Source organism: Felis catus, chromosome B1, assembly GCF_018350175.1.
Source record: "Felis catus isolate Fca126 chromosome B1, F.catus_Fca126_mat1.0, whole genome shotgun sequence".
Lineage (NCBI taxonomy): Eukaryota > Metazoa > Chordata > Mammalia > Carnivora > Felidae > Felis > Felis catus.
In genome coordinates, this window is record NC_058371.1 from 16,531,004 (window position 1) to 16,558,426 (window position 27,423).

At 40.7% G+C, this 27,423-nt stretch overlaps 1 protein-coding gene and 3 long non-coding RNA genes across 53 annotated transcripts in view; 3 read left to right on the top strand and 1 right to left on the bottom strand.

Moving 5' to 3' along the window:
* The window catches only part of SORBS2 (sorbin and SH3 domain containing 2), a 226,131-nt gene that overhangs the window by 49,265 nt on the left and 149,443 nt on the right, over nt 1-27,423 (bottom strand). For 33 of the 50 annotated variants that reach the window (XM_045056818.1, XM_045056820.1, XM_019830045.3 and 30 more), the window contains 7 exons: nt 23,999-24,137; nt 19,207-19,379; nt 14,228-14,294; nt 13,492-13,536; nt 10,531-10,720; nt 7,591-7,705; nt 205-363 (listed from right to left, as the gene is read on the bottom strand). In XM_045056818.1, coding sequence (XP_044912753.1) covers nt 205-363; nt 7,591-7,705; nt 10,531-10,720; nt 13,492-13,536; nt 14,228-14,294; nt 19,207-19,379; nt 23,999-24,137 — 888 coding nt within the window. The remainder of the gene's footprint in view (nt 1-204; nt 364-7,590; nt 7,706-10,530; nt 10,721-13,491; nt 13,537-14,227; nt 14,295-19,206; nt 19,380-23,998; nt 24,138-27,423) is intronic. The other 17 variants (XM_045056804.1, XM_045056808.1, XM_045056811.1 and 14 more) reach the window with 3 other exon arrangements.
* Nucleotides 1-27,423, top strand: part of LOC111560096 — a 268,612-nt gene that overhangs the window by 25,718 nt on the left and 215,471 nt on the right. The window lies entirely within an intron of this gene.
* LOC109499490 overlaps nt 1-27,423 on the top strand; it is a 32,146-nt gene that overhangs the window by 3,082 nt on the left and 1,641 nt on the right. The window lies entirely within an intron of this gene.
* LOC123385169 lies at nt 15,610-26,495 on the top strand. Its single transcript, XR_006597328.1, has 3 exons — nt 15,610-16,256; nt 17,092-17,339; nt 25,845-26,495. It is a non-coding gene; the product is annotated as an uncharacterized LOC123385169 (long non-coding RNA).

Here is a 27,423-nt window from a genome sequence, read left to right on the forward strand (position 1 = left end):
GAGTGAGAGGTGCCGGGAGGCGGTTAGGGGTCGACTGGCATGAAGAACCTGGGGTCTAGCTGGGAAAGAAAGGGGCAGCAAGGTGGAGGTGGTGGTGAGTAGCTGGGATCTGATTGTCCTCTTAACCTCTGGAGAGTGAGGGCCACCCCTGAGCTTCCCGAGGGGCGAGGGGCATCAGATAAGGTAAAGAAGGAAGGAGCTCACCCAGATCGGGGAGAGAGCCGGGGTGCGCGGGCTTGGAATGGGGAGGCCAGTCCTGGGCGGAGGGGAGGGGCTACCAGTCACTCCTCCATGTGGTGAGACAGAAAGAGGCTTCCGGCCAGGTTCCCTTGGAACAGGTGTCGGAGTTGTTGGGAGAGGGGGCTGCAAGAAAGAGGGGCGAAGGAAACACTGATTGATTAGATGGAGGTTCTTGATGCCATGGAGAGGATGTCAGTTAGCAGGAGGAAATGTTTCAGAAAAGGCAAGATGACCCTTGGGAGCCCCAGAGAACTTAGGAATGGTCTGGAGCACTGACAAGATGTGAAGACAAGGAGCCTCCCAGAAAGTAAAGAATGATCATGCTTAATGAGCTACCCCAAGTATCCACTTCTATCCGTCTACCTTGAGCTGGAGAAATGGATTTGGATGGGGTTGGGTTTTCACAGTACTGTAGTTGGCTAAGGGTGGGGAGAGGCTGAACAATGGAGTCCCACTCTGATTTGGTTGACACGCTGGTTTAGAGAAAAAACCAATTTTTATAACCGACTTTCTCCCCTCTGGTGGTTTCTGAATATTGTATTCAAGATAGAAAAACTAGGAGTGTTAATATTAGCAGTTTGAGAAAATACATACAATTGCTTTAGTAATAGAAAAAAACAGACATGGAACATTTGCTTTCTTCAACGATATCCTTAATGCTTTTGCATAATATATGCTGATCAGACTGATTCAGGCTGGCGATTACATACTAAATGAAAATGCTTAAAGTATTGCAGATGGGTTATTGCTTCTTGGATAAATTTACATGACACTAATCAAACATGGTACAATTTGACAGTAATATTTTAAGTCAGAGACACACACACACACACACATACGCACACACCAGCGCCCTAAAAGCCATCCACCATGTCCAGAAGAGGACATATTCTTGGTAATATTGAGGGCTTTGAGATATTCCACATTCAAACAAAAGCGATTATTTTGACATTAGCTGGTCGAAGCCTTTTACTGACTTTTTGAATTACCAATCATTTTGTTAATAATATACAGTCTGTGTGCAACGATCAGTTACAATCAAAGTAATTTTAGAGATGTGCTTTTTATTTCAATGTTTTATAATAGGAGATTATAATAGTAGCTATAGACAATGAGGGAGAAATTTGAGGCATCATAACAAAATAGTGAAAGGGCGTAAGTTATCCAAAATTTGCAATGGTCGTGATGATAAAGACTGTGTAGTAACTCTGGGGATTATTTATGGTGGAATGCTAAGTGACGAAAGCCAAATATGATCATGTGCTTGCACAGCGTTTGCACTGATATCACGAAGTCTGTGTCTGGATGAGCACAGGAAGAAAACATACACATCCACAAAGAAACCACAGTGGTGTTCTGGTGTTGAGATTGTTCTTTTCCTTCTTTTAAAATACTATTTTGCTTTCCTGTTATAATGTGGAGAACATCCTGTAATTACTATGGGAAATGTTGCAGAAAACTTGATTCAATTTACACTTGATTCAATAGGATAAAAGGACTCACTGAGGTTTCAGTATTAGTAAAATACTGTTTTTCTCCAATTATCATGTAGATAATAGCTGCGGCTTATGACTATTTTATGGGATAGTTCTATTGGAACAGATTTTTAGGGTAATGGGTATTAGAATTTTCTAGTAGTTTTTGTTGTGTCTCTAGAGGCCTAGTACTTCTTCCAGAAGAAAATCAATCTTTGGTTCTTTCAACTGTCATTGTTTCTAGTATTATATACTTAGTAATATTACTAATTCTTATTCTATAATCTCTGCTTTCATGTACAGTATTTTGTTTTGCTAAAGGGAGACAGCAGTTTCTCTTAGAGGAAACAAATTTGTTTAAAAGTATTTTGAACAGCAGAGGGCAGCAAATTTACTAAACAAATAAGTATATTTACCAGTGGTTACAACTTCACTTTGGCTTCCACCTTAAGAAACTGTATAACCAACAGATATACAAAATCCTGACTTATGGAGATATATTTCTGTGACAGAATGTGGAAAAGGGAGAATATCTACCTTCCTGCATCATATCTTAAGATGACAGTGTTTCATGAATTATGGTTTTGTAGATTGAAAATTTAATTTATAGTCTCATTGGGCAACTATCTAGAACCATGCCAATAGAAATGAGCAGAGAGAATGCCTCAAACAATGGTAATTGGTAATTATCTATAACTTTGGAACTTAATGAAAGGCATATACTTGAGTACAGACTTGATGGTAAAGAAATGCAAATGACAGAGCAAGAATTGTCTTTTCGCTGTGGTTGACCTATTGGATCCCTTTGGTTCCGCAACAATGTCACGTATTACGTAGCCATCTAGATCCACGGCTGAGGTACATAGAGGCCTCACAAAAGTTAGTGATACATATACAGATGGTCAGCCAGCAGAAATACACAAATACACACTCACAATCTCACTAAATCATGCATCACCTGGAATCTCAGATTCCACGCGTAACCTGAAAGTTCCTTTGAGTTGTTTGACACCAATGGGAACACTGAAAAACTCACTTAGGAAGCGTGGTTATGCTTTACTCTAATTGCCCATTAAAAACAACAAAAAAGCAGATATACTGTTGCACATCTTTCTAACCTTTTTGGTTCTCATTTTGAAAAACCCAGCAAATCTGTGCTAAAAACAAATGTCATGTACCAGTGCAAGAGGAAGTATTTAAGAAAACCTAAAACTATAAATCAGACAGGATTCTTATTTAAAGGCAACCAATGGGGAACAATTTTTAAAGTTTTTGTGTTTTCTATAGTTTCAAACCATTTAGTTGCTTTTGGGGTTGTAGAACTCTACGATTCTCCGTATTCTCACTGCAGGCATAGAATTTTGATGTGTTGTTCCAAACGAAAAGAAGTGCCAACGTAACTTAGTTCTTCAAAATTTATGCTCATGAGAGTTTAAAGCTTTAATGGCATTCCCTACTATGTTTTATATTTACTGTGGTTCCACAATCGATGATATACATAATTGTCAGCTGGGATCATTCCTTATGGTTCAAACCATCAGATAGAACTCCCCAAATTTTTATACTTTAAGCTTTGACAATCTTCACGGATAAGGAAGTGTAAGTTCACTGAGGGTTTACATTGCATTTCAACTCTGCACAGTGCACGCGATGATTCTTTCTGTCTGCTTTTATCATCCTGTGCTGGCTAAGTTATTGTAGGGAAAGGTAATATCTTCATATTGTTTTCTATGTTATCATGTGTAGAGAGGTCCTGAATAAGTGCTTACTTTACGTTACGTTACGTTACGTTACGTTACCTTACCTTACTTTACTTTACTTTACTTTGGGCTCACCTATAAATATATCCAAGCCAGATGGGATGTCAAGTTTTTATCAATATAATCTCAGCAGAGAGTTTTGTATGATTGTCTTATGGAATAAATTGTGGTTCAAGTCAGTTAAAGATAAATTCCTGGCAATTGCAAAGTACGTTTGTAGATCAAATGTTAGGCCCTTTTAAGCAATGTTTTCAAGTTTATAGTCAAATGAATATCTACATGCTTCAAAAAGTTGCACTGACCTTTACTTTCCTGTTAAAAATAAAAATTCGTATTTCATTGATGCCTAAAGAAGAAGGGGATCCCTTTGGCCAGAGTCTGGGTAAAGACTTTTATTCAAAGAGTAACGCCTCTTCTGCCCACCTTGTACTTAGTCCAGGGAATCATGGAATTGTGAGCCACGGTTGCGAATAGCAGTGTGTCAAAGCTATTGTGTGTGCTGTGATGGAGACCCACTGTGCCTTTTGTCCCTAAGAATGTATCGACTTCATAGAGAAGCAACAAAACAGGGATTCTGTCTCACCAGTTTTACCCACTAACCACAAGGGTAAAACCGATATTCTTTTATGCACTTATTAGTTCGATGACTATCCCCTAAACACCCATCATGTGTGCTAAGTGCTAGCGGGCTAGGTGCTGGGGATACAACGGGTGCACTTGACATGGTCCTGCCTTCAAGGTGCTTAACATCCAGTGAGGGACACAGACAAGTAAACAGGCCATTACTATTCGGTGTGTGAGGAGGAAATGTGTGCTCCAGACACACAGGAGGGAAGTTTTACACCCGGGGTGGAGGAGTCAGTGATGATGCCCTGGGGAAAAGAGACAAGGCCACGGGTGAGATGGGATTTTCCAGTGAAGAGAGAGGTGATGGAAAGAGCTTTTCCCTCCTGGCGGAGAGAAAGCCTGTGCAAAAGTCCAGGAAGGCAGAAATTGAAGGCTGTCTGTCTAGCTGGAACATGGCTAGTAGGCCGGAAGAGAGATGAGGCTGAAAAGGTCAGCAGGAGCCCAGATCACAAGGTTTTTTTGGAAATTACATTAAGAAATTTGGATTTTGCTCTAAGGATACTTGAGAGCCAGGAGAAAGTTTTGAGAAGGAAGTTTTATAAAGTTTCCTAAAGATTGCCCTAACTGTGGGGCGCCTGAGTGGCTCAGTTGGTTGAGCTTCCAACTTCGGCTCAGGTCACGATCTCACGGTTCGTGGGTTTGAGCCCCACATAGGGCTTTATGCTGACAGCTCAGAGCCTGGAGCCTACTTCAGATTCTGTGTCTGCCTCTCTCTCTCTGACCCTCCCCCACTTGTGCGCCCTCTCTCTCTCTCTCTCTCTCAGAAATAAATAAACCTAAAAGAAAAAGAAAAAGATTTCCCTAGCTGTGGTGCAGAGACTGGACTGGATAGTTAGGGAGAATAATTGGGTGGCTGTCACTGTAATCCAGGCAATGGGTACATTGTGGACCAGAAGAAGGGATATCTGTAGCATATGTCCTAGTGGTAGGACTTTGAGATCTTTGGGGGAGAAGGGAATCCAAGATAACACTTGGGAAGACTGGGCAGAGGAGGGGGTCATCTAGGAATTCAAAAAGGCAACAGAAAATTACCAAGAGGTTGTGTATAATTTACAAAAATTAAATAGGAGAGGAGCAAAGGAATGCTCACACACCATCTTGGGGTAAAAAGATGCGGGAGAGCATTCCATTGAAACCCCGAAGTTTTGTCTGTGTGCTTTTACATCACTCTCATTTGCAAATCTGCTCTTCATCCTCCGTATCTTGTGGGTATCTTTAGATACGCCAGAATTGTACGTAAACTACATCAGTATATAGCCAGTCTCTGAGATACCACTGTGCACTTAGCCTTTTGGATTTTTTTTCTAATTTAGAGAGCCAGTGAGAATGAATTTCAGGATTGATGAAAAGAAAAAGAGGATAATAGCTTGGTCCTAGAATAAAAAAGCCTGGCCAAAATTACGTAGACTCCTAGCCCAAATCCTTTTTGCATAATGCTGGCCCCCAGCAAAATTGTTTAGGAGGAACAGAAATGTTGATTCTTTCTGTTTCTCCATAAGGTATCTATTCTCATTTCCTTCCATTCCTTCCCCTCTTTTTCCTGTGGCTGCAGAGCCCTATCTGTACCCAAATCTCCAGCAATACAAATACTTCCAGAACTTTCTGTTCTTTTTTTTTTTTAATTTTTTTTCAATGTTTATTTATTTTTGGGACAGAGAGAGACAGAGCATGAACGGGGGAGGGGCAGAGAGAGAGGGAGACACAGAATCGGAAACAGGCTCCAGGCTCTGAGCCATCAGCCCAGAGCCCGACGCGGGGCTCGAACTCCCGGACCGTGAGATCGTGACCTGGCTGAAGTCGGACACTTAACCGACTGCACCACCCAGGCGCCCCTCTGTTCTTCTTAAAATACAACTCTAACTCTGCACACCCATTAAATGAAAGACTCAAAGTTCCTCAAGATAGAGTCTGTGTTTTGTTCACTACTGTGTCCCTAGCACCTGATACCAAGTTTAGCACATAGTTGGTGCTCAGTAAATGTTGAATGAGTAAATAATAGAAATATCCTGGTGAGGAAGCTTCTAAAATCAATCCTGTTGCCTGAGATCACAGCTCCTAAAGTGTTCCAATATAATCACAATGTTCTTATGCATTCTTAGAATGATTATTAATGAGCCTTTTATTATTTATATTTAAATCAGAGTCTCATTGTTGTGTATAATTATTTTGCTGTTTTCAATTTTATGCAATGGTCACATCATGGTTCACTCACGCAATTCTCATCCCAGAAATTTCAACGTATCCTGATATTCAATCATATAACCTAGTAAATGGGTTATAAGTTTGCACTAAGCCTGCCAACCAATGGTGTTCCTTTTTTTTTTCTTTCAGTTTTTTTTTTTTTTTTGGTGAAGTTCTGTTACCCTAAAAGATGTGGGTTATTTGAAGAAAAGCAAAGATGGCTTAGATAAATATTATGCGTGAATTACGTGATTATAAGGTTTTTGAACATGTTTCTCAAGAACATAACCATAAATACAGGGTTTCAAAAGCTAAATGCAGGACGCTTATGTTGGGTGTGGTAAGGCAAAGGTTTCCAATCAAATTTCAGGGCTGGCCTTGCATTATATATAATAATGTGCTTTCTTGGATACTCTTAAGGGAGTAAACAAAGAAAACTCTCCTTTTCCTGTTCACTGACACCACCCCAAATTCTTCTAAGGCAAAGAGGAGAGTAAATTGCAAATGGCTCTCTAGAAGCAGGTTTTGATAGAAATGCAAAGGAATCATAGTTTCAAAGGGATCCTGTGGGCACTTATCTCGGAAGGAAAGCAAAGGACTTGGAAAGGAGGATGGAGGGAAGTAAAAACCAAGACCGAGGAATAACCTGTTTGTTAAATTGCACTTTGAAGCGGCAAGTGGCTCTTTTCAAGTTTATATCTCTTTTTGTTTGCATACATTAAATAACTAGCAAAATTTCTGCAAAGTTAAATACAATCTTGATCCATTAGATCGACAATCAGGAAGCTTGAGGCTTGGTAACCTGAGAGAGATTTAATAAGAATCAATTAAAACAACTGTTGTTTTTTTTTTTTTGAAAGGCATATCAGAAATTTCCCCTTAATCCAAAGAAATATTAAGCAACAGATACGGAAGCCAAGGGATGGAACTGTGTGGGTTCATTTGTATCAGAGAGACTAATGAATGATTTTTCTCATTAGCAATGGAGACTAGCAATTAAGACTAATAAGACAAGCCATTAGTTATGAATTTTTTAAAAAATTAAGCTCAGGGCCATGATGAGGCCCAGCTATAGTTATATGCAAATGGATCCTATATTTGGTTGGTAGGGCAATAAATTAGAGCGTGTGTCTTCAATTCTCAGGCAATATGCACGAATCGTGATACAAAATAAACTTGATTTTTAAATAATGCCAAATACATAGGTTACGTTTGAGACAAAAATTACTAAACGATACAAAATCCAGGTCTATTTGGGAACCCAGAAGCCTAAAGAACTGGCATTCTGTTGAATGACAAGTGCTTACTGGTCTTTCATGCTGCAGAATTGATGACTTCCCAGGTTCATACTCAAAAATACTCCTTGGCTCAGAACGAAACTTTCTTGTGTCCACTTTTCTGTCTGGCGGATCCCAGTCATGCCTAGAAATAAACAACAAATTACATATAAAATAATTCTCTATGCCTCAAGCTGTTCTATAAAACCATTGGCTATCTGTTTACAAAGTTAATTTTAGTATCGAGTTTTAAAAAGTATCTCAGGATAAAAAGTTAATCTGCGTAACATACCCCATTTATATGTTGTCTTACATAAATGATTTAAAGAAAGACTTTTATTTCATGTTCTATTTTCCTCTATTTTTTTTCTCTCATAAGTGACTATCCTGCTGGCTCCGTAACTCACACGAGGGGTTTACAGACGCGCATGCTGCCAGTGATTTGCCTGTAAACCCTTGGGATCATGTACAAATAGCAGCTGTGTATACTTGTGTTTAGAATAGGTGGCGGTTATGCTCCATTGAGTTACGTGAGTTTTGCACCACTCTGTGACCTGGCATCCTTGATCCAAAGCGACAAGGAGTAATGCACACGCCATGTTTCATCTTATTTATCCTGCAAATGGCATCCCAGTGTGTCTGTGAAAAGGACAGAAGTGTCCCTTGGATCGCCAGCCAGAGAAGCAAGCTGTGTGGTAGGGCAGAGCCTCCTTTGGTCTTACCCTTGGAAAACCAGAGTGAGACAGCCATCCTATTGCATAAGAGACCTTGGAAGCAGCTCTTTTTCCTGAACTAATATCCTTCAAAAGGCGGTCAACGAGGGACTTTGAAAGTTAAAGCTTTTCTAGGTAGCCAGGGCTATAGAAGGCTTCCTTTGTGAGGATCTTTTTTCTGCGAGAAGAATTTTCTGACTATAGATGGGACCAATTCTGACCCATGGAATGAGATTAAATTCTCACTCCGAAGCACATTGGAAATAGAAATGCTTTAAGAGACAGGACAATTGGGGACAAGTCCTGGCTTACCAGTAACTGATGACTGGTATTCAGCAGATGTATTTTGAGCATCACATGAGGCAATGTATGTGAAAGACATCTAGAGATATTTAAGAGATTATCATATTTTTTAATGAGAGATTTATTTCCACTAAACATAGAACATGTAATACATTTAAATTTGAGTTAATTTTGGTTCTCTTTAAGTGGCAGAGATACGATTTTGTGTCTAGACAATTATGTCTCAAATTTAAGACATCACACTTACAAACCTAGAGTTTATCACGAGGAGATTGGTATTAAAGTGAGGATCTCTTCATACATGATGTATATCTATTTTCATATCTCATACCCAATTTTTTTTTTAATTTTTTTTTTCAACGTTTATTTATTTTTTTTGGGACAGAGAGAGACAGAGCATGAACGGGGGAGGGGCAGAGAGAGAGGGAGACATAGAATCGGAAACAGGCTCCAGGCTCTGAGCCATCAGCCCAGAGCCTGACGCGGGGCTGGAACTCACGGACCGCGAGATCGTGACCTGGCTGAAGTCGGACGCTTAACCCACTGCGCCACCCAGGCGCCCCTCTCATACCCAATTTGATCACCAGTTACTCTTAATGGTACAATGGCATGTTGAATATAATATTTATGGGGTGTTTATGATAGGTGGATGCTTAAAAATTAGTACTGATGCTAAATAATTCTTATATTTTCATTAATTGCTGTATCTCATGAGCTATGACTTTAATCAGAGCTGAGTTGGGACATACTGGCTATATGAGCTGAATAATTTAATTTTCTAAAACAGTTGATTTCTCTCTAAAATGGGTTTAAAGTAGAACAAACCTCATTGAGTCATTCTCAGAATTACATGATATAATCCAGGAAAAGCACTTAGCATAGTGCTTGGCTTATCGTGAGCTCTCGATAAAGGTTACCTATAAGTAGGATTATTAGTCATAATCCTAATTAAAAAATGCACAGTAACAGTGTGTTTATAAATTTTTATTTTCGTGTAAATAGTTTCTATAAAAACATTTCAGTGGGGAAATGAAAATTAGAATCATCTTGAAAAGCTGGTATAAACGAGTCACAGATAGACACTTACTAATGCCTTATTTATTATTTATGAATAATTTTGCCTGCTTTCAAAGAGAGGCTTTTGTGTATGAGAGGGAAATTTTAAGTCATGAACAGACCTAACATTTTGAATCTGAGGAAAATGAAAACGGCATAATCTCTGACATGCTATGCCAAAGGAAGTACATGTCCGTTATTTCTATTTATTTTTCTTCTGATATGCATTTATTGATCAAAAAGTAGAGATTGTGCACATGTTTTTTTGTTTTAATTTTTTAATGTTTATTTTATTTTTGAGAGAGAAAGAGACTGAGTGCGAGCAGGGGCGGGGCAGAGAGAGAGAGGGAGACACAGAATCCGAAGCAGGCTCCAGGCTCATAGCTGTCAGCACAGAGCCCGACGTGGGGCTCGAACTCATGAACCACAACATCATGACCAGGCACCCTGAGATTGTGCTCATGTGATTATGATATTATGAGCCAAGACTGTGAAAACGTTTGGGGCACCTGGGTGGCTCAGTCAGTTAAGCATCTGACTGTGGCTCAGGTCATGATCTCACCCCTTGTGAGTTGGAGCCCCGCATCGGGCTCTGTGCTGACAGCTCGGAGCCCGGAGCCTGCTTCGGGTTCTGCGTCTCCCTCTCTCTCTACCCCTCCTCTGCTTGCACTCTGTCTGTCTCTCTCTCTCAAAAATAAATAGACATTAAAAAAAAAAAAGATTGTGGAAGTGTTTGTCACAATCCTAATAGGGGAGGTCAACATGGCATATATGTTGACTAATAAGGTTATACGCGCAGTATCTTGCTAAGGTAAGCACTGACTCTTCTACTGAGTGCCATCCGGGCTTACTTGTATCCTAAAGTAAACAGAGGCCACTTCTGGGGACAATGCCTTACTTTTCTGTCGAAGATCGATCTCTTGGTCGAAGTGGTGGAACTGGAGGAGGAACGTGCGGGGGAGGGATGGGGGAGGAGGCATCCTTAAAGACATCAGTGCCGTTGTCGGAGTGGCTTTTGGAGAGGGGTCTGTAGGTCTGGGTCTTTGCAGCAGGATGTGACTGAGCGCTGTAGGGTGAGTTGTACAGGCCTATCATGAAACACAGCACAATAAAACAAACAGAAGCAGAAAAACATTTTAAAAGTGCATTAAATTGTTTATACCCCACAAAACATCCAATGATTTTACCCAAGTTTTTATCAGCAAGCATATTCATCACGCATGCATCAGGCGGTATGTTCTTAATCGATTTATCAATATTATTAATCTATTAATCATTATTAATATATTAATTTATTAGCGATAGGTTCTGTACACAATCATTGATTGCAGTAAATCTTCGACAGTCATTTTTAAATTAGTAATGATTCAGACTGGTATTAGGTATAAATCTACAGATACTCAGCAAATTTTCTCCTGGATAATATAAATAAATAACATAGTTAAGGTTTCAGGGGAAGATTAAAAATAGTTCACAGAACTGTTTCCAAATATCTCCTATTACTTTAAAAGCTCTGATTTACCTATGATAATTGACATGTTAATTGCAATCACGCAAAATATAGTTTTTCAATTTTTTATTTTAGCTTATTTTTTTTTACAGAGTATGCATGAGTGGGGAGAGGGGCAGAGGAAGAGGGAGAAAGAGAATCCTAAGCAGGCTGCACGCTGCTCAGCCTGGAGCCCAACGTGAGGCTTGACGCAGGACTCGATCCCACGACCCTGGAATCATGACCTGAGCCAAAATCAGGAGTCAAGATGCTCGAGGGACTGAGCCACCCAGGTGCCCCAATCAAACAAAATATTGAGCAAGTTGTATATGTGCTGTGCAAGGCTTAAGGACACAAAATCCTCAGCAAGCTTGTTGTATATCTGAGGAAATGAGACACGAATAGAATTGTGATTGCAAATAATTGGTAATCTGACAAGGGCCAGATGAGGAAAATGCATATGAAGAATGAAACATTTTAGAGGATGGTGGTGGATTGATCAGAGAAGATATTATGGACCAGATGGCACTAGGATGAGCCCTGGAGAACTGGTTTGCGTGGGTTGGGGAAGAGGGAAGCAGAGATGGCTCAGGAAAAAAAAAAGAGGCAAGACATAGCACAGTGGGACTCAGGGTTTGTAGAGAGGGAAGAGGCTAGTTACAGTTGCTCCGTCTACCAATTAAACGGCAAAACTATCTCAAAAGGGCTCTGCAAGGTTTTATGTAACTATTACTCTTCAATTTATTAATTACTAATGGCTACAGAATTTCAATAGTAAAGATAGTAATAAAAATTCTGAATTTCCTGCCACCTCAGACTTGTGAGTTAAGTCAATTTTCACTCATCTGCTTCTCCTGAGGGTCCGTACAACTTGCCATGACAAATGGAAAGACAGTGTCTACGCGTACTGCTTTGCTTGGGTTCCACGGTCAGACGTCAACTGTACAGCTTGTTAAAAACATAAGAGGCCCAAAATGGAGTCACTTATGCTAAGCACCCCCGTCACCCAGTGGAGACTTAATTACAGTTTTGAGCAGAAATGGCCTCTTAAACCAGACCATCAGGCATCGCCTGACCAGCAGGGGTGAGGTCATCTCACTCACAGACCCCTGCCCTCCCCTTAAAGCAAAAGGAACCTTGCAATAATCTCTTTTTTTTTTTTTTTTTTTGCCTAGTGTAACTTCCTTGTTTGGCTCCCTTCTGCCTATAAAAGTCTTTCATTTTGTACAGCTCCTCAGGGCTCCTTTCTATCGGCTAGATTGGATGCGGCCGCCTTCGTGAATCGTGGAACAAATCCAATACTATCTTTAAAATTTACTTGGCTGAATTTTGTTTTAGAACAAGCTAAACACAGGAGGTGAGTTTGGAGTACCTGTGGCTTGGGATGCAAGTTGAGGGAAAGATTTTACTGGGCTTCCTGCTGTCACCCGGAAGAGTGAGGACCTAAATATATCAGAGGTCTTGCAGCTTGCTAAGCTCGTTCTGCCCGTTTTTTCTTCTCTGTTTGTCTTTGGAGACTCCTAGCAGAGTCCCTGACAGTTAAAGGGCCTGAGTGCTGGCTTTCAGGCAGCAAGGAGGGGAGAACCTTACGCAGGCCTGAGGCCAGGCTGGCCAGGGGACCCCTTACAAGGGTGCAGGTGAACAGCCTGAGCCTCAGAGCCTGCTCTCAAGAAAGGAAACCCTTCAACAGTCACTAGCCTGGGGCTGAGTGGTGACAGGAGGCCCTATATAGGATCCCCTAATGTGACGCTTAGGGGAAAGGGAAGCATTTTGTAGGGATCCCTCACTCCAGCCCCGCAACCATTTCCTAAGATACCAACGCCCTCAAATACAAGTAGAAACGCCCAGAATTGAAGTCATGCCATTATGACTGTTGGCAACTCTGAGTCAGAAAAGTGGCCCCAGCAGAGTGGGATTTTTAAAAATCCTTCAATGAATGGTTGCATTTTGGGAGCAAAAGCATGGACAAAGTCACAAAATACTTTTGCTTGACTCGTTTTCTTGTGGAGCGTATCTGAAAGATCTTACGCAATTGTGATCACTCTCTCTGCTGATAAAAAGAGATCTTTATCTTATTTTGTACCCCAGTTACAGTGTGTTCTTTCAAGCCGTCCTTCATACTTTGGTTAAACATTCCTGAAGCTGCAAATAAACGGACAGTGTGAGAATGAAGGAGACAAAACAGTATTAGTTCTCATTTCCATGGGAAAAGATCGATCCTTTTGTTATGCATGCTTTGAGAAAAGAAAAAAGAAAAGCATCCTCTTAATTGTCTACACTGAAAACATGCGCTCAGACAGTGGTAACACAGTGAGTGGGAAGTGATTCTCAGCATACAGTATTCATTGCGAGCAAGGAACCCCGTCCTACCTGCATTATATGTATAAGGAGTATTATACATGTCTGTGTCATCATCTAGAAAATGAAACATAAATATCATGGTAATACACGTTCGGTCACCATATCGTAACAAGACAGTAGAACTTCAGAGGAACAAAAACAATTTGGTAGAAAACCAGGGTCTCTTGCCTGGTGCATAACACCATTTTTCGAATTTTCTAATACTGCTTTGTTCCCGAGCTGCTGCGGTTTGACCTCGCTGGTCCGTAACATATTTGCTGGGTTGCCCTCTCCCCCGCATGCAGGGCCAGGGCTTTTTCCTCACTTCCTGGGCCAGCCTTCTCTTCTGAATCATGAATTTCCTCCGGAAGTGCTTTCGAGATCTTTCGTCAAGCTAGTGAGACCTACCTCTGCTTTCTCTCTCTCTCTCAACCAGCAGCTGGCATGGGTGGACAGAGGAACAATGACAGCGCCACACCCCGCACCACGCCCGACTGTGGCTGGGGAGGGAGGAAGGGACCAGAGCACCTGGCACCCCTCCAGGGTCACCTAGTAAGAGGCTTCTTGGCAGCTCAGGGGTGAGGCAGCAGCTCAGGTGTCTGTGACTTGAGGACGGTAGAAGGAAAACAAGGAGGAATGTTGAAAGAGGGACCGCCATGGAGTTGCTAGGGTCTTAACGTTTTGTGTGAACCGGAACTCTACAGGAGGATACGTGTATACCCTTTGGCCTGGAGGATCCGATCAGAAAAGAGAACAACACACATACCCGGCTTGTGTACCATGTGGATCTGCTTGAACATCGTCTTGTACCAGTCCTTCGGTCTGTCAACTGTCTGTAAGAGAGAATGTTCAGTAGTTACAAAACCGGTTCCGAGTCAACACTGCTCGCCCCTCCACGTTTTCCTTTCTTCATTTTATCTTTTCTAATAGCAGGTTTCTGTCTGTGATTACAAAAAAGAACAAAAACCTATTTCATGATGACAATACTGGTAACTTACCTAGTTATGCATGGGGTTTGTAAATATGTTACCCCTTTAGGCTGAATTTAGGCTGAATTGGGACATTATATGCTGTGGCCAAATCGCACTTGCGCCCAGCATTAGATAGTTGATATTTGTACAAACATATTTACATAAAATGCACTGAATAAAAGTTGTAGTGTTGTGATAGTTTGTTGAACTCCTTTTGGTGCTAATTAGCATTATCCTTAAAAACATTTTTGCGAGGGTTCTGTTGAAAACATTATTTTTAGAATTAACTAGGGAATATTTTTTACTGTATTCTGATCAGCTTAGACTTAGAGAAATAAAAATATGATATTTACTAGGTTAAGTTCATAAAACCCCGAATGTAGTACAGTCAAGGGTCCTGCGGTAAATCTAAAAAAATGTAGACATTGTTTAAAACTTTTTTTAACATGATAAATAAACGTGTGCAGCATTTGCTTTGCTAAATTATAAATTCCTTGAGAGTAGAAGCTCTTTCCACATGCCTGGATTTGGACACGATAGAAACTGGGTTGTAGTGGAAAGAAGAAATTAACGTCACCTCAACCTAGATTCAAGTCTTGCTTCCTTTAATTATTGTTTCATACTTCCTAGCAGTATGAATTTGGATCATTTAGGTAAGCTTTTAGAACCTCAGCTTGCCCTTCCTAAGATGAAATAATTATATCTACGTCATAGGATTGTGATGGAAATGGAATGAAACCATGTATATATAAGACCTAAAACCATGCCTAGAATGTAAGAAATGCTCAATAAATAGTAACAGTCAGTAGGGAACATAACATATTTATAGAATAAAATAATGAAAGAACCCAGGTCATTGGATGGAATTCTACCTGATTACATACCTGTGAAAGTAGGCCTACACTTTTATAATCATAATTAAAGATTTTGCTTGGCAAGATCTTTATCGCAACGTTTCCAGAAATACTCCAGCAAGAAACCCAATCATTCTGTATATAGTGATAAATACACCAGATTTTCCAAGACCGTTCTCTTGATATAAAATATTCTGTTAGGGGGCGCCTGGGTGGCGCAGTCGGTTAAGCGTCCGACTTCAGCCAGGTCACGATCTCGCGGTCCATGAGTTCGAGCCCCGCGTCAGGCTCTGTGCTGACAGCTCAGAGCCTGGAGCCTGTTTCAGATTCTGTGTCTCCCTCTCTCTCTGCCCCTCCCCTGTTCATGCTCTGTCTCTCTCTGTCTCAAAAATAAATAAACGTTAAAAAAAAAAATTTAAAATATTCTGTTAGGACTGCCACACAAATATTCTTGTACTTTTTAAAAGCCTGAGCGTTCGTTTAGATTTTATATCCTATTTTTTTCCCCTCAGAAATGTGGTAATTGCATTTTTCATCTGGAAATTGAGGGTTTTGTGCCGCATCTAAATTTATTTTGGTCTCTGAGCATACATGGTTCTGATAATCACAACAAATATAGATTAATATTAAGAGCTACTTGTCTTTGTTCTGAGTCACCTCTTCATTCATTGTAGGCTCTTTCTACATTGGAAAAGCTTTGAGGAGATTGTTAATTGACCTTATTTTCAAATGATGGGAGCTGGTGGGAGGGGTGCAGTGATGAATCAGGAGTTTAGTTATTATTGGCTGATTTAAATAAAGTGGCTGAACATGTGTCTTTAAGGGACACTTTCATAAGAGATCAGTTTCTCTTTTGTTAAGCTCTGTTTCCTTTATGTCTTCAGCAATAGAAAATAAGATGTAAGTCGGTGCAAACATGTTTCCCAGCCATACCTGGACACAACCAATAGCAACAAGGAAGCCTAAATAAGTGAGTTATATCCCTGTATATGGCAGTGTATCTTGACAGACAGGATTTTTTTTTTCTTCACTTGCTGGAGGGCACATATCAGGCAGGAGCTTAGTTTTGCCATCTGCTAGCTTTATATGGTGAGCACAGAGATGCCAGGAAATGCCCAGTGGTTGGCAAAGAGGAGTATGAAACTCGTATAGGGCAACACTAAAACTCTTTGTCCCTTTCTAAAAGAAGCACTCTGGGCATTTGAAGTTTCTTTTATAAATGGCATCATGGACATGTTATGTCTAATACTGAGATTAAGTAAATAGAAGTCTACTCAAGTTTAAGGAAGTTTGCTTTTGTATGTGTCCTTCAAGGTTACTTTGTATGGGCAGTAACTATTAGCAATTCACGATTCACTTGTTTTCTATAATCTTGGCAGAATTCACCTGGATTTTACTTTTCTACAGTTTACAAAGTATCAAAACTCGATGTTGATTTATCACGCAGAGATTTCCAAAAAGGGAAAAGACACATATTTTCTACGTACGAGTATACAGTGATTCTATTCTATTTTTGCCCCTTTCCAGCTTTGAAAATGCTCGAACGGTGTTATATTTGAACTGGAAAAAAAAAGAGTCTTGTATTTCACTTAACTAGCTGGCTTTAATTAGACAGCCTCCTGGGATCTGAACCCCAGCGATTTTTGTTGTTGTTAAGAATGGCAGTAAAAGGCTAACCCAGACGTCCCAGGTCACATGAGAGAGGGCAGACTGGGGAGCCTTCATTCAAATAACTCAAAGGTACATTTGTTGACTTTTGGCTTTCTAGAGTTTCTAGCTTACAAAATTCTGTTTCCTTGGTATAGGCTGGTTGTCTAAAATGAGGCTACAACATGATACACTGAGACAGTACTGCCTTTGGTGGATACGCTGAGCAGAAAGTCCATGTAAAGCAATTTGAGTCTGATAATCATTACTCTCTACACGGATGAGAAAGAAAAACAACCTTGGAGATTCTTGGCCTGCTGTGGCTCAGAGACGGCCTGACTCAACATTTATAAACACAGCTATACTTGGGGATGTGCTTGGCGAGGCTGAAAAACAGGGAACGCAAGTAAGAGTCTTCACAGACCTGTACCTTGTGCGTACAATTTTAAAAGTCTAAATAAGAACACAGCTGTGCCTAAAAATTACGGTTCCTTATAGGGAACTTCTGGGTTGCTTACATTTTATTTCCTATTTTACAGAAGGGGAACTAGCACTGAATGTTTAGTATATGTATTTGCATATGCATATCTAAACATGCTTTTGATTTGCAAGTAGGAAGACCACTAGAATTTTAATATCACTTGATTTTCACTAACCTTTGACAATGTCTGTTATTTTTCCTTTGGGAAACTAAGAAGCAAGTCTTTGCTGCTTAAGAAAATTATGTCGGATGGATAAAAAAAAACTGGTCCAGCTTTTCATGTTGTTTCTTATATATCATTTATCATGTTAAAAACACACCCAGAGGTCTCAGACACAATCCTTTCAGACAGAATCTACAACAAGTTAGAGTCAGGAATATCCTAATTTGTGAATATACTATGACTCGAGGGGCGATTAAGCAAAACCAATGACACCATACCTGTCTGACACTGCATCCCTACGTTATTTGGAAAAAAGATTCCAGTTAAACCACTTTGAGTCAGAAACCTTCAAAGGGAAACAAATGACAAAACACCATCACCGGAAACATGCAGTTGTCTTAAGACCGTTAGTCACAATCCCTGAACTTTTTCTGTGACTTGAATATGACAATCATCAGTTCCAACATAGATTGTTAGGACTTGATAATTAGTCACATTCAGTGTTCCCAGAATCTAGTGCGTCTACAACCCCATCAACTGCTGTGCAGGTTGACTTTCTGACTTGCAATTCTGATACAGACAGATGCTTGGAATAATCCATTTTTTAACTCTTCTCTCAGAACGCGCAATCCCCATCTATGAGAAATGCAATCTTACCACTGCTTTTTTTTTTTTTTTCCTGATCTCTTTCCCATTCGTTTCCTCTATCCACTATTGTCTTTGCACCCCTCCCCCCCCCCCCCCCGCCCCCAGGGTTTGCATTCCAGGGAAGCAGCTCTTGGCGACACCCCTGCCAGGTAGGCAGGAGTATGCAGCCTGAGCCCTCTCCTCGCAAAGCCCCCCAGTTCACCTGCAGACGTGCTGCGGCCCTCATCCTGGCTTCCAGAGTCTTCCTTCTGCCGGCTAGCACAAACCTTCTCTGCGAGTAGACTGGTCAGCGAGCAGCTGGCTGCCCGGGCTCTCAGTAGCTGCCTTTGCTGCTGCTGAGCTTTGCCAGAAGGGGCTCCCTGACACACTGAGCAATGCTTTGGCAGAGTTTAAAGCCAAAAAAAAAAAAAAAAAAAAATCCAAACACTTTCACTTAATATCCCTGAGGGCTCACAGCAGGCCCAGCTGAAGAGGGACGCTAAAATGTGTATTTTTCTTCACAGTTTTTTTTTTCTTTCCATGACATTAACTCCCTTTGCTGCAATCATCTCACCGCCCAGCTGCCAATTCACGGCTCCCAATCTCCTGATGTTAACACACATCCATTTCAAGAAACAAATCCCTGGTTTATTTGCAAAGCAGTCAAAGCATTCACCTTGTCTCGTTCCTTCTCCTTTCTCTCTATTGCCCTAACGCTCCCTGGAAGAGGTGAAACAAAACAAAATATACCTTTATTGTTCAACAAAACTCACAATCTTCGTGATTTTCAATTAAGATGCAAACACAGATTCTGTGAGTAGCTTCAATCCACAGTTCCTTTCCTCTTTCTCTGCCACATACAACATCATATTCACGAGAACTCAAATGGCATAGAGGGCAATCCTCGTTATATAAGACCATAGGAATGCACAAAGCCGTTGACAATCCGGCCTTTGTAGAGCCTGGGCATAGCCCTGCAGCCACCACGCTGGCATTTCCTACCGTTCTAATTGCGGTGGGGATTCCGGATTCATCCACGGGCCCGATCCCCGGGTAGTGGGGGGCTTTGATGACCGTCACTCTCTTCTCCTCCTCTGAGGATCTGTACAGTGGTATGGAGCTGCCCATGGTGCCGTCCAGAGACTGCGCGTGCTGGGGATAGGCCTCTGTGGAATCTGCGGAGAAAATTTGGGGACATATCATGTATTTGATGCGCAAGGACTCATAAGTTGACGGCGCCTCTTGTATATTTATGCCAACTGTAACGTAGAATCTCTTTCCATCCCTCTCTCTTTTGACCCATTTACCTTGCATTCGAGCCACTCGTTGTTAGCATGTAGGTATATACCCAACAGAACAGTAACAACAAGATCCTCGTCGTTGTCTGAAGAAGGGGGAGGGGGAGGGTGACATTTGTGGAAGGACCGTGTGGCCGTGTAGCAGCCACTGTGTTAAGACAGTACTTTACATCTATTAGCTCACCTCACCGTCCATTTAATTAATTAATTACTTTTTATTTTGTTACTACTTTTTAAATATTTATTCATTTTGAGAGAGAGAGAGAGATTTTAGAACACCAGCAGGGGAGAGGCAGAGAGAGAGGGAGAGAGAGAATCTCAGGCAGGCTCCGCACTGTCGGTGCAGAGCCTGACTCGGGGCTCGAATTCAGGAACTGTGAGATCATGACCTGAGCTGAAGTGAAGAGTTGGACACGTAACCAACTGAGCCACCCTGGTGCCCCGTGGGGGGGCTCCGTTTTATAGACGAGGAGGCAGACCGAGACATTATCTTTGTGAAGTTGCTGACTACTGTTATTTGAAAGCACCGGAATGTCCTCTTAGAGCAGAAGATAGGATATTGAGTCTACAGCAGCAATTTCATATAAATAAAGTGAAAACAAAAATCACATTAAGAAGTCCCCACATCCAAACACATACTTAGATGGGGTGAAGGCTCATGGGTTAAATGGATGATTTCAAATTATTAGTGCTGATTTTTATTTAAGTAGACACGATGGCCAGATATCTTGGCTGTTACTTTGAAGCATAAAACCCACGACTTGCCCCTTGAGTATAAAAATTGCCCCGAGCATATAAACGAGATGAGATTTATTGTGTTCCTGGCTTCATGCCATCATTAGTAACTTTTAGTATACTTTCATAAGAAACAGAGAGGACACATACGTCCGATACATTCCACTTACTCTTGGTTCACAGATATTTATGAAGATCAACAGGATTACCATTCATTTTGTACAATGGATACCATTCATTTTGTACAATACGACTTCCTGCTGTTTTGCAATAAATTTCAAAATTTTGGTGAGCAGGAATGATTCTTTGCCGTAGTTTGTCTGATCTGGTACTCAGAAAGGAAGGTCTCTCTCTCTCTCTTTAATGTTTGTTTGTTAGTTTATTTATTTACTTATTTATTTATGTATTTTAATTAAAAAAAATCTTTATTTTTGAGAGAGAGAGAGAGACAGGGACAGAGCACGAGCAGGGGAGGAGCAGACAGAGAGGGAGACACAGACTCCGAAGCAGTCTCCAGGCTCTGAGCTGTCCGTGCAGAGCCCAACGTGGGGCTCGAACCCACGAAAGCAAGTTCATGACCTGAGCCAAAGTCGGACTCCCCACCGACTGAGCCACCCAGGCACCCCAGAAAGGTGTACCATTACTTGATGACATATATATGCATATATATGTGAATATATATGCAATCTATCTATTGATCTACATTTCATATTGTAATCTAGTAATGGTACTTCAGGGTACCATTACTTGATGACATATATAGCATATATGTGTGAATATGTATGTAATCTATCTATCGCAAAACATATGATAGTATTTTTTTACTTGTTTATTTTTTACTTGAGAGAGAGAGAGAGTGCAAGCAGGGGAGAGGAACAGAGGGAGGGAGAGAGAATCTTAATTTTTTTTTTGAGAGAGTGCGCACACATGTGCACACAAGTGGGGGAGGGGCAGAGGGAGACCTGATGGGAGGCTTGATCCCATGACCCTGGGATCATGACCTGAGCCAAAACCAAGAGCTGGTCTCAACTGACTGAGCCAGCAAGGTGCCCCATATATGACTGTATTTTTGTAACAAATTTATATAAGAGTTCATAAGTAAGATTTTAAAAGATTTAACTCATCATTGTAAGGATAACTACAGATAGGACTCCTGTAAGCTAAAATCTATTGTAACACTAATAACTGCTATTGCTATTATTATGGCTATATTCAGTTTAGTTTGCAACAGAAAAGCATTTTAGATACATTTCTGATGGAGAATGAATAAGGCTAGGAAGGAAACCGTATCTTTCCCAAGCAATTCCAAATGTGATATTTGACTCTGATTTCCCATTTAGTTCCAAAACGTGTTTGAGTCAGGAACCATGATGGCGGTATTTCTATTAAACAATAAATAATTTTTGAGCACCTCCTATGTGCAAAGTCCCAGCCTAAGCAAAGAGTATGAACTCTGTCTTCACATATGGTTCGTTAGAGTCAATGAGTTTATAGCTTATATAAGTTAGCCTTTTATTGTATATTTCTTTTATAGGTCCACTAATTCTCATTTTTGTAGTCTTTTGTCCTCAGCTTAATATAAAGTTTCTCGAAGCAGGATAGATTTGTATATTCTCATAACCTATCTCAGCACTGGCTGATTGGAATTTGTTCCAGTGGGACAAGGGACATTTCTTTCCTTGTAGTATGGCTTATATGTAAATCTACCCATCAGTATGTTCTAATAAGAAAGACTGGGGCGCCTGGGTGGCACAGTCGGTTAAGCGTCCGACTTCAGCCAGGTCACGATCTCGCGGTCCGTGAGTTCGAGCCCCGCGTCTGGCTCTGGGCTGATGGCTCAGAGCCTGGAGCCTGTTTCCGATTCTGTGTCTCCCTCTCTCTCTGCCCCTCCCCTGTTCATGCTCTGTCTCTCTCTGTCCCAAAAATAAATAAACGTTGAAGAAAGACTGTCTACATTCAAGTATTTATGTATTTTGTTTCTCGGGGTGGGAGGGACAAAATTGTGTGTATTAAGACAGGTAATGAGGAAAAAGAGTCAGACTTTGATGATAATTATTTGAGAAAACATTATGACTAGAATAATTTGTAGTTTTACTAAAGGAGTGTGATGATGCATAGCTATATAAAAAATCTAGGTATGGGGGGCCTGGGTGGCTCAGTCAGTTAAGTGTCTGACTCTTGATTTCAGCTCTGATCATGATCTCATGGTTCATGGCATTGAGCCCCACGTCGGACTCTGTGCTAACTGGGATTCTCTCTCTCTCTCTCTGCCCCTCCCCCCTTACGCGCACACATGCTCCCTCCCTCCCTCCCCCCCCCCTTTCTCTCTCACAAAATAAATTTATAAACATTTTTTAAAGTCAAGATATAAAGGACTCCTGTTACAATACTGCACCACGGACTGATTGTTTCAGAGCAGTGTCTGGGCACAAGGACGTCCTACTTTCTTATACTCTAAAAGGACAGCATTATAACATTCACAGGTGATCCCCACGAGCACCATTAGAGAAGGCACAAGTATATTTAGACTTTTCTTTGGTGAGTCTCAGGGCTCCATGTGAGTATTCCAGAGGCTCTGTTGACCACAGAAGCTGAGTTCCATAACGCACACGCTGAATGTTCCCGGGTAAGCCTGGATGGCGTCATGTCTTTCAACGAACAAACGGTGCTGGGGGAGAAGAGGTCCTGCCTGCTGTTTAAGGAGGAGAGGAGAGTGGAAGGCCCGTGTTCTGTTGCTGTTTGGCGGTGGCCGGAGGGATCAGTCTCAGCCTTTCTGAGAGGTGTGCTGCCTGCCCTCTTTCCTCTGCCTTCCTCCCGGCTGTCCGGAGGGAAGCCTTCCGGTCCCTCAACATCATGGGACCTTTCTCAGCTTGAATTCGGACGACGGCTTGATTTGGTTTGGTTTTTAGTGTTTTGGGGTTTTACTTTTTTACATTGTTAAAAACTAAGAAATACTTACGTTGTTTTCTAAACAGTCCTACTATATTTGCCACATAAAAGTGTTTGTGATCATACAGTACAAGTTCTTATCCAGGAGGCTTCAAAAAAAAAAAAAAAAAAAATCACAGGGCCCGTGAAATGATACGCTTGAAAGTGTGTATGAATGTTCAAATGTGCATTTTTCTTTTTCTGGAGGAGAGCTCTCTCTTTCATCTAATTCCTAATCCTCAAAGGATTAAGAACTCTCTCTATAGCAACTTCAGGGATCATTATTTAAAGGAACTCCTGTCCCAGGCCAGTGGTCTTCTGGTCTCCGTTCAAAGAGCGTTTTGCTACTTTGTGAGGCGATGGTTTACTATTCACTGTTTTTGTGAGGCAGCTGTCCCCCTGTTCGACTGTTTTAACTGTGAAGCAATTCTGTATATATGCCAAGAGAATTTTCTACAGTGAAAGCTTTTCCACAAAAGAACGAGCCGTTTTGAACATGGATGGTATTTGCCATCCATGGAAATGCGCTACGTGAATGTTCCGGTGGGGAGAACTCTCCTGCCTGACTGTCCACCTTCCCTCTACTTCAAACCGCAAACACTTAATAGCTGTTTCCAGGCTCGGATATAGATGCAGTCATTGTCTTGGGATAGCCGGATGCCTATTTTCTCCAGTGACTCCTCTGCTCTTAATTCCTCCCCTAGCATAGGTTCATTCAATACTGGAGTGTTGAATATCCCACCTCTTTGGAAAAATTACTCTGATGGTTTTCTCGTGTGGTTTGTACTTGTTATATGAAGTTGTCATGAAAATCATGACTGCAAAAGACTTACCAAGTGACCGGCCATGCTGCATGATAATGCTTGAGTTGAGCGAGCCTGGGAGAGAGTAAGCTGAAGGGGAGAACGGCCTTTGATAGTAACTCATTGGGCTCACAGCACCTCCTGAGTTTCCATTCACCGTTATCTGGCTCTGAGAAGAGAGTTGAGACATCCAGGCAAAGTGAGGAATATAAGGAACACAACCGTTTGGATTTACGTATCATGAAGCAATCTATCCTATTCTAAAAGAATCAATCTTTTCTGGCAAAGCATCAGAAAGGCATGATAAACCACTGGCTTCTCCCTATTGCAATCTCATTTAGTACTTTATGGGTCTCATTTTGGTTTCTTGAGAATTTATTGTTTTGATTGATTTATATCTGAGGATATTATATCCCCAGCGAGATCTTAAGATACTTGTTGGAGATAGTCGTATATGTGCTGCTTTTATGTTTTTTTATAATGTTCGACCTGTGCTAATCACATAGTAGATATTCAATGGGTACATATTCTAATTGAATTGGATCAACTTAGTTCACAGAGGCTGAGCTCACCACTATTAAGGATGCCTCTCTATCCGCAACACAGCGCCCAGCCTGGGCACGGGGGAGATTATATAATGCATGCAGATGAGACGAAACATTAGTAAGAGCATTTGGTTAAAATACTTTACAGCTGAATACACACAAACACAGATAAAGAACCATCATTTGCGAACCTTTTCTACTTTTCTACTGATCCTAAAACAAATTAAACTTCTACAATACAGGCCTGAAATGTAGGTAGTCAATTACTTACGTATTTCCTTGATTTGTCATTTTAAAGCTCATGTTTTGAAAATGGCCGAGTTAATTTAATTTCATATTTTTATAGCCATACCACATCTGCCCTGGGGTCAATAAATATTCCATCACAGTGATTGTCCTTACTGATTAAGTACTTCTCTGAGCTATTACAGAAACCACTCTCCTGTCACGAACCATATCTTATAGGTCTTATACCTGAACAGCACTGGACATTCACATGATCCGAGGCACTGGCCCACCCAAATGCCTCAGAGCCTGTCTACAAGTTTGATAAATTACCTGAGGATATTTTTGCCACCTTGCCCGCATTGGTTTGGTTGTTCTTTGTAAATATAACTATGGTACTATTGCTATAATGTGTTACAATGAGTGTTAAAAGCAGAATTCTTAAGAAAAACCATCATGTTACTGTGTTACTAAACTTAGGAAAGTTGGCTTGAATCCTATTTTGATAGTTGCAATAATATTGATTATGGGTTAAGAAAATAAATATTGTAGGGGCGCCTGCGTGGCTCAGTCGGTTGAGCGTCCAACTTTGGCTCAGGTCACAATCTTGCGGTCCATGAGTTCGAGCCCCGCGTGAGGCTCTGGGCTGATGGCCCAGAGCTTGGAGCCTGCTTCCGATTCTGTGTCTCCCTCTCTCTCTGCCCCTCCCCCGTTCATGCTCTGTCTCTCTCTGTCTCAAAAATAAAATTAAAAAATGTTAAAAAAAATTAAAAAAAAAAAAAAAGAAAAGAAATATTGCAAATAGACTTCATCTTTCATCATGTTAAACGGACCAGGATTTTACTAATGAAATAATACCATTAGAATTTTAGAAAATACTTTATTGTTATAGTGTAATACTTATTAGGAAAATCATCTCATGGACGACCTATGTGCAATTTGAACTGCAACTTGAAACTAAGTTCAGGTCTAGTTAGCTCTGATTGTGCCTGTAAGACTATATGTATGTAGGCCTTTCAGACTCCTAAGGAGTCCTAAATATAGCAAATTGAATTGGTTAGTACGTAATTATATATGCTATTACTGTTCTGTATTTTTGGTTAAAGGCCCTACTATTCCTTGAAGTTTTAAAATGGAGAACTATTGAAAACATAGTAGAACATGGAGAATCCCAGGACCACTGAGCTTCTAGCTGTACTGGCAGGTAGGGTGTTAGCCCTGCAAAGTGAGGGGTTTTTGTTTTGTTTTGTTTTGTTTTTTCTGTAGCCAGTCACTAATGGGAACATTTCATGGCAAAGTTTTATACCCAACCATTGAATGAATACTAAACCCCATTTAAAGTATTGTTAAGTATTTAAGAAAGATACTAAAAAGTCTTTTGTCTTCTATAATTGCGATGTCTTGAAAAGCATGTGACTTATACTATTTCTCCATGCATGAAATTTTCAGGTTTATGACATTGACATGACATAAAAATTATGTAGCACAACTAAAATTTTGTTTACAATGGTGCTTATTTCAAACCTCATCATAAAATCAATTTTAGAAAAAAATTCTCCACTTTTTTTGTTTGCCTAAAGTTAGATACCTTTCAAACTGAAGCCATTGTCTATACATTATATGTGATGGCAAATGTGTGCGTTAGGAGCGCCTGGGTGGCTCAGTCCGTTAAGTGTCTGACTCTTGGTTTCAGCTCAGGTCGTGATCTCACAGTTCGTGGGTTTGAGCCCCATGTCGGGTTGTATGCTGCCAGTGCAGAGCCTGCTTCTGATTCTCTCTCTCTCCCTCTCTCTGTGCCTCACCCCTGCTTGTACCCTCATGCTCTCTCTCTCTCTCAAAATAAATCAACTTAAAAAAAAAAAATCTGTGCCTTAAAATCTGAAAGCATTTAGTTATTCATAAATCATTTGCTAGGGCCTCTTGCCATATAGACCTATTTAAATGATATCATTTGTATGGGGACTATTTATATATTGCTCTAAACGAAAGATGAATTATTGGTATACAAAACAATAAATGAATTCATACATGTCTAACCCAGAATGGCTCAGGAAAAACAATTCCAAAAGCTCAGAGGGCTAAATTTCTGCAGTGTAGACTACGAGTAGTTACGTCGTTCGCCCCTATAAGACAGATAGGTTCAAAAGATGTAGCGGTTAGTGAAAGAGAAGCAAGAATTAGCATCATGCGGTCAGCAATTATGTATGCGAGAAACAAGGGTGTGTGAACTATTCACACAGGACAAATTCATATGAATCTCAGAGGTAAACTGTTATCTACCAGGATTTAAGACTGGGTTAAAATTGTGGAAAAATGTGAAGACTTTTGCTATAACTTGATCATCATAATATATGTATACTTATCTAAATTTCTGAGATAATTTATTCTTTTTTTGAGATAACTACTTATCAAAGCAAATCACTGTACAACTCATTAGCTAGAGCAACACAGTGTAAATATAAATGACTCTGAAATGAATCAGAATAGGGGCGCCCGGATGGCTCAGTGGGTTAAGCGTCTGACTTTGGCTCGGGTCATGATCTCTCTGTTTTTGAGTTTGAGCCCCGCGTCGGGCGATTCTGCGTCTCCCTCTCCGCCTCCCCACCTTACACTCCCCCACGCCCTGCTCCACTCATGCTCTGTCTCTCTCAAAAATAAACATTAAATTTTTTTTTTTTTAATGAA